This window comes from Eucyclogobius newberryi, unplaced genomic scaffold, assembly GCF_026437365.1.
Source record: "Eucyclogobius newberryi isolate DKJ021-1_F unplaced genomic scaffold, fEucNew1.0.hap1 SCAF_19, whole genome shotgun sequence".
Lineage (NCBI taxonomy): Eukaryota > Metazoa > Chordata > Actinopteri > Gobiiformes > Gobiidae > Eucyclogobius > Eucyclogobius newberryi.
Genome location: NW_027315823.1, coordinates 6,430,028 through 6,437,261, shown reverse-complemented (window position 1 = coordinate 6,437,261; position 7,234 = coordinate 6,430,028). Strand labels below are relative to the sequence as shown.

General features: G+C 46.7%; 1 protein-coding gene across 1 annotated transcript in view; it reads left to right on the top strand.

Moving 5' to 3' along the window:
• The first annotated feature begins 1,631 nt into the window (after nucleotides 1-1,631).
• tsfm (Ts translation elongation factor, mitochondrial) overlaps nucleotides 1,632-7,234 on the top strand; it is a 6,550-nt gene continuing 947 nt past the window's right edge. Inside the window, exons 1-5 of the mRNA XM_072451518.1 lie at nucleotides 1,632-1,736; nucleotides 4,604-4,756; nucleotides 4,859-4,987; nucleotides 6,402-6,524; nucleotides 7,145-7,226. Coding sequence (XP_072307619.1) covers nucleotides 1,689-1,736; nucleotides 4,604-4,756; nucleotides 4,859-4,987; nucleotides 6,402-6,524; nucleotides 7,145-7,226 — 535 coding nt within the window. The 5' untranslated portion in view covers nucleotides 1,632-1,688. The remainder of the gene's footprint in view (nucleotides 1,737-4,603; nucleotides 4,757-4,858; nucleotides 4,988-6,401; nucleotides 6,525-7,144; nucleotides 7,227-7,234) is intronic.

Here is a 7,234-nt window from a genome sequence, read left to right as displayed (position 1 = left end):
GCGCTCACAACGGGCGGGGCTCCAAACAGGCCAAAAGAGACACAAGAGGCAAGAGTTTGTGCTGCGTTTACTTTTCCGAGGCTTTTGTTTGATTAGATCTGCTTCTGAATCTGCTTTTTTCACACGGTTCCACTCGAGTGTGCGACACGTGTCGCTCGTCACATTTCGCTCGTCACGTGTCGCTGGGAACGTGGACATCTGCCTCCAGGAGCAAGACCTTGAAGTTCAGACGCGAAGCTGGACAAAAGGCGTCCAGATGAGAAGGACACGCTTCTCTAAAGGTGTCGTCCAGATGAGAAGGACACGCCTCTCTAAAGGTGTCGTCCAGATGAGAAGGACACGCTTCTCTAAAGGTGTCGTCCAGATGAGAAGGACACGCTTCTCTAAAGGTGTCGTCCAGATGAGAAGGACACGCCTCTCTAAAGGTGTCGTCCAGATGAGAAGGACACGCCTCTCTAAAGGTGTCGTCCAGATGAGAAGGACACGCCTCTCTAAAGGTGTCGTCCAGATGAGAAGGACACGCCTCTCTAAAGGTGTCGTCCAGATGAGAAGGACACGCTTCTCTAAAGGTGTCGTCCAGATGAGAAGGACACGCCTCTCTAAAGGTGTCGTCCAGATGAGAAGGACACGCCTCTCTAAAGGTGTCGTCCAGATGAGAAGGACACGCCTCTCTAAAGGTGTCGTCCAGATGAGAAGGACACGCCTCTCTAAAGGTGCCGTCCTGATGAGAAGGACACGCCTCTCTAAAGGTGCCGTCCTGATGAGAAGGACACGCCTCTCTAAAGGTGCACTGCGGAACCTTTTCTCTTCCACCTCTTCCGTACGTCACCTGCATGAGTTAAAACCACACTACGGAACATTCTACACGAAGACAGAAACCAAAGGAACGACATTTTGTGGAAACAAGGACGAGGCAGGTTTTTCTACATTTTTCAGTGCGATAAAAACCTGCTTTTATTTAAATCAGGTGATAAAGCAAAGAAAGCTGTTCACCACAAACAGTTTTAACTACGTGAGGAAATGCTGTGGCCATTAAAGGTGTACTATGTCACTTTTCAGGTGGAGGGTTTAGCAGTTTAACACTATATTATCATTATTTTATGTATAATAGATTGTGTTCATGTGACGTCACAACAGCCTCGAGCAGCGGTTCTGAAACGTAAAAACATGAAAAGGCAAAAAAGTGAAAGTGACTGAAATTCCTCTGCTCTCCTGAAACACACAGCAGGGGGCGCTATGACACACATAGGGGAAGCAGAGTCTTTCACTATCAGAACGATAATGAACTAGTTTAAATCCTCCAATAATACTACTAATAATTATTACAATAAAAAATACTTGTATTTGTGTATATATATATATATATATATATATATATATATATATATATATATATATAATCTCTCAGAAAAGTGTGTGTATCTTTAAATAACATAGACTAAAAACGTATTACTTCCATGTTTTAATCTATTTTTATTTTTTACAGATGACTTTTCTAAACTTTATAATGTAGAAAACGGTGCATTAGAGCTCGTTTTCCGTCACTTCACTTCCCCGCCTGAGCTCCAGAGGGCGCTCGTCACTTCGCTTCCCCGCCTGAGCTGAGTGTTTTGTCCCTCGCTGCTCTCCGTCCTCAGCGCTTCAATGACAGCGGAGCTTTCATAAGTTTATTCCGCACAGTTTTAATCATGTCTCTGGGCTTTTTATTCAGATGTGTCACTAAAGGAGCGGCCGCGGTGAGTTTGAGCTGAAATCCCACTGAATATGTGTGTGAAATCGGCATTTTTAACATGAAACTGCTCTTATTTTTGGTTTGCTAATGTGTCAAAATCAGGATTATGACGAAACAGATCAATGAAGCTAATTCACAATAACAGTTGTGAGCAGAAGCAGCGTTAATCTGACACTAATGTGCTTTATTGTCATTTTTAACGGTTTGATTGAACGAAAATAAGTAAATATCTACATCTATTCTTTCTGATGAAGGTTGAATGTGCCTTTGCTGACGTGTGTGGACATATTTATTGACTTATAACTTTGAAAACATCTGTGTGACAGTGGCGGACAAAGAAGAGGTTAAATCGAATTAATCATATTTTTAGTCTGAATCGGAATTACTTTACAGACTTTAATTCTTTACAGACATTTAGCAGCAGAATACAATAAAAGTGATTAAAGTCTAACCTGGTCCTGTTCTGGTCGTGACTTAATGTATTTAATTGAATGTATTTATTTGTTCGAGGTAGTGAATGTTAATGATGTAACACATGATGTAAACACGCTGGAAACCAGAACAGACACGAGGAGAACATGCAAACTCCACACAGAAAGGCTCTGCAACACCTGAGAATCCTTGGACCTTCTAGCTGTGAGGCGAGAGTGCTAACCACTGAGCTAACCACTGAGCTAACCACTGAGCTAACCACTGAGCTAACCACTGAGCTAACCACTGAGCCAACCACTGAGCCACTGGTCTCGTTCTGGTCGTGTTCTGGTCCTGGTCTTGTTCTGGTCCTTCTCTGGTCCTTCTCTGGTCTTGTTCTGGTCTTGTTCTGGTCTTGTTCTGGTCTTGTTCTGGTCCTGGTCTTGTTCTGGTCCTTCTCTGGTCTTGTTCTGGTCTTGTTCTGGTCTTGTTCTGGTCCTTATCAGGTCTGGTCCTGGTCTTGTTCTGGTCCTTCTCTGGTCCTTCTCTGGTCTTGTTCTGGTCTTGTTCTGGTCCTTCTCTGGTCCTTCTCTGGTCTTGTTCTGGTCTTGTTCTGGTCTTGTTCTGACCTTGTTCTGGTCCTTATCAGGTCTGGTCCTGGTCTTGTTCTGGTCCTTCTCTGGTCCTTCTCTGGTCTTGTTCTGGTCTTGTTCTGGTCCTTCTCTGGTCCTTCTCTGGTCTTGTTCTGGTCTTGTTCTGGTCCTTATCAGGTCTGGTCCTGGTCTTGTTCTGGTCCTTCTCTGGTCTTGTTCTGGTCTTGTTCTGGTATTGTTCTGGTCCTTCTCTGGTCCTTCTCTGGTCTTGTTCTGGTCTTGTTCTGGTCTTGTTCTGGTCTTGTTCTGGTCCTGGTCTTGTTCTGGTCCTTCTCTGGTCTTGTTCTGGTCTTGTTCTGGTCTTGTTCTGGTCCTTATCAGGTCTGGTCCTGGTCTTGTTCTGGTCCTTCTCTGGTCCTTCTCTGGTCTTGTTCTGGTCTTGTTCTGGTCCTTCTCTGGTCCTTCTCTGGTCTTGTTCTGGTCTTGTTCTGGTCTTGTTCTGGTCCTTATCAGGTCTTGTTCTGGTCTTGTTCTGGTCTTGTTCTGACCTTGTTCTGGTCCTTATCAGGTCTGGTCCTGGTCTTGTTCTGGTCCTTCTCTGGTCCTTCTCTGGTCTTGTTCTGGTCTTGTTCTGGTCCTTCTCTGGTCCTTCTCTGGTCTTGTTCTGGTCTTGTTCTGGTCCTTCTCTGGTCCTTCTCTGGTCTTGTTCTGGTCCTTCTCTGGTCCTTCTCTGGTCTTGTTCTGGTCTTGTTCTGGTCTTGTTCTGGTCCTTATCAGGTCTTGTTCTGGTCTTGTTCTGGTCTTGTTCTGACCTTGTTCTGGTCCTTATCAGGTCTGGTCCTGGTCTTGTTCTGGTCCTTCTCTGGTCCTTCTCTGGTCTTGTTCTGGTCTTGTTCTGGTCCTTCTCTGGTCCTTCTCTGGTCTTGTTCTGGTCCTTATCAGGTCTTGTTCTGGTCTTGTTCTGGTATTGTTCTGGTCCTTCTCTGGTCCTTCTCTGGTCTTGTTCTGGTCTTGTTCTGGTCTTGTTCTGGTCTTGTTATGGTCTTGTTCTGGTCCTTCTCTGGTCCTTCTCTGGTCTTGTTCTGACCTTGTTCTGGTCCTTATCAGGTCTGGTCCTGGTCTTGTTCTGGTCCTTCTCTGGTCCTTCTCTGGTCTTGTTCTGGTCTTGTTCTGGTCTTGTTCTGGTCTTGTTCTGGTCTTGTTCTGGTCCTTATCAGGTCTTGTTCTGGTCTTGTTCTGACCTTGTTCTGGTCCTTATCAGGTCTTGTTCTGGTCTTGTTCTGACCTTGTTCTGGTCCTTATCAGGTCTTGTTCTGGTCTTGTTCTGGTCCTTCTCTGGTCCTTCTCTGGTCTTGTTCTGGTCTTGTTCTGGTCTTGTTCTGACCTTGTTCTGGTCCTTATCAGGTCTGGTCCTGGTCTTGTTCTGGTCCTTCTCTGGTCCTTCTCTGGTCTTGTTCTGGTCTTGTTCTGGTCCTTCTCTGGTCCTTCTCTGGTCTTGTTCTGGTCTTGTTCTGGTCTTGTTCTGGTCTTGTTCTGGTCCTTATCAGGTCTTGTTCTGGTCTTGTTCTGACCTTGTTCTGGTCCTTATCAGGTCTTGTTCTGGTCTTGTTCTGACCTTGTTCTGGTCCTTATCAGGTCTTGTTCTGGTCTTGTTCTGGTCCTTCTCTGGTCTTGTTCTGGTCCTTCTCTGGTCTTGTTCTGACCTTGTTCTGGTCTTATTTTGCTCTTGTTCTGCTCAGGTCCTGCTCTTTGTTCTGCTCTTGTTCTGACCTTGTCCTGACCTTGTTCTGGTCCTTCTCAGGTCTTGTTGTGACCTTGTCCTGGGCCTTCTCAGGTCTTGTCCTGACCTTGTCCTGGTTCTTCTCAGGTCCCTGCAGTGGCTCCGGTCCGGTCTTGGCACTCAGGATGTTCGCTCTTCGCAGCAGAAAAGGCTCTTCTCATGAAACTGAGGAAAAGCACCGGATACACGTTCACGAACTGCAAAACGGCTCTGGAGAAGTTTGACAATGACGTCACACAGGTAAGAAATCACAGGCATCTTTAACCGTCTTATTTTATATTGCGTAAATGTTTTGTTTTTGGAACATTAACTCTTAAATCTTCCCCTGGTTTGCACCTTCAGGCCGAGACGTGGCTCCATGAACAGGCGAAGAAGGAGGGCTGGAGCAAAGCGCACAAGCTCGAGGGCCGAAGAGCCAAAGAGGGCCTCGTCGGTTTGTTTGTGGGAGACAACGACGCTGTGATGGTCGAGGTAAAGCCATTTCTACAATCAACTGTTTATGAAAGCTCATGAAGCACTGAACTCTGTGATAATCAGCACCATTAAAACTGTCAACACCGACTGATTGTTCTGTATTCAAGTTATTTGTCCCAATCCAGTGCTCGAAATACTAGTTTGTCTGTGCAGGTGAACTCTCAGTGTTCTGTCTGTGCAGGTGAACTCTGTGTTCTGTCTGTGCAGGTGAACTCTGTGTTCTGTCTGTGCAGGTGAACTCTGTGTTCTGTCTGTGCAGGTGAACTCTGTGTTCTGTCTGTGCAGGTGAACTCTCAGTGTTCTGTCTGTGCAGGTGAACTCTCAGTGTTCTGTCTGTGCAGGTGAACTCTGTGTTCTGTCTGTGCAGGTGAACTCTCAGCGTTCTGTCTGTGCAGGTGAACTCTCAGTGTTCTGTCTGTGCAGGTGAACTCTCAGCGTTCTGTCTGTGCAGGTAAACTCTCAGTGTTCTGTCTGTGCAGGTGAACTCTCAGTGTGTTCTGTCTGTGCAGGTGAACTCTCAGTGTGTTCTGTCTGCGCAGGTGAACTCTCAGTGTTCTGTCTGTGCAGGTGAACTCTCAGTGTGTTCTGTCTGCGCAGATGAACTCTCAGTGTGTTCTGTCTGCGCAGATGAACTCTCAGTGTTCTGTCTGTGCAGGTGAACTCTGTGTTCTGTCTGTGCAGGTGAACTCTCAGCGTTCTGTCTGTGCAGGTGAACTCTCAGCGTTCTGTCTGTGCAGGTGAACTCTCAGCGTTCTGCCTGTGCAGGTGAACTTTCAGTGTTCTGTCTGTGCAGGTGAACTCTCAGCGTTCTGCCTGTGCAGGTGAACTTTCAGTGTTCTGTCTGTGCAGGTGAACTCTCAGCGTTCTGTCTGTGCAGGTGAACTCTCAGTGTTCTGTCTGTGCAGGTGAACTCTCAGTGTGTTCTGTCTGTGCAGGTGAACTCTCAGTGTTCTGCCTGTGCAGGTGAACTTTCAGTGTTCTGCCTGTGCAGGTGAACTTTCAGTGTTCTGCCTGTGCAGGTGAACTTTCAGTGTTCTGTCTGTGCAGGTGAACTCTGTGTTCTGTCTGTGCAGGTGAACTCTCAGTGTGTTCTGTCTGTGCAGGTGAACTCTCAGCGTTCTGTCTGTGCAGATGAACTCTCAGTGTTCTGTCTGTGCAGATGAACTCTGTGTTCTGTCTGTGCAGATGAACTCTGTGTTCTGTCTGTGCAGATGAACTCTCAGTGTTCTGTCTGTGCAGGTGAACTCTCAGTGTTCTGTCTGCGCAGGTGAACTCTCAGTGTTCTGTCTGTGCAGGTGAACTCTCAGTGTGTTCTGTCTGTGCAGGTGAACTCTCAGTGTGTTCTGTCTCTGCAGGTGAACTCTCAGTGTTCTGTCTGCGCAGGTGAACTCTCAGTGTTCTGTCTGTGCAGGTGAACTGTGAGACCGACTTCGTAGCCCGTAACGAGAAGTTCCAGGAGTTGGTGAAGGCCGTCGCTTTCGCCACGTTGGCTCATCACAAGAATAAAACACAGAGTCAGGGCGGATACGTCAAGGTCGGTCGTCACAGAACTCTAAAGCTCTCACAGAACTCTAAAGCTCTCACAGAACTCTAAAGCTCTAAAAGAACAGTACTCTAATCTAAAGCTCTCACAGAACTCTAAAGCTCTCACAAAAGGGTGCTCATTGTTTTCTTCTTCCTGACTTTGGGATTTCCTACATTTCTAACGTACTCCTCTGCTGCCCCCTGCTGTCGTTGTCATGTCATTGTATATCATGTTTTAGGTGTGCCCCTCTGCTGCCCCCTGCTGTCGCTGTGATGTCATTGTATATCATGTTTTAGCTGTACTCCTCTGCTGCCCCCTGCTGTCGTTGTGATGTCATTGTATATCATGTTTTAGCTGTACTCCTCTGCTGCCCCCTGCTGTCGTTGTCATGTCATTGTATATCATGTTTTAGCTGTACTCCTCTGCTGCCCCCTGCTGTCGTTGTCATGTCATTGTATATCATGTTTTAGCTGTACTCCTCTGCTGCCCCCTGCTGTCGTTGTGATGTCATTGTATATCATGTTTTAGCTGTACTCCTCTGCTGCCCCCTGCTGTCGTTGTCATGTCATTGCCGTCATTTGACCAAATGTGTGATGGACGTTTTCTGAGGTTGTTCTTCCATTTTTCAGAGTCTTCTGGGAGGAGAAGACTTGAGTAAACTGACGGTCGCTGAAGGCGTCACGCTCGCTGACCACGTGGCTTTTGTAATCGGTCAGTGC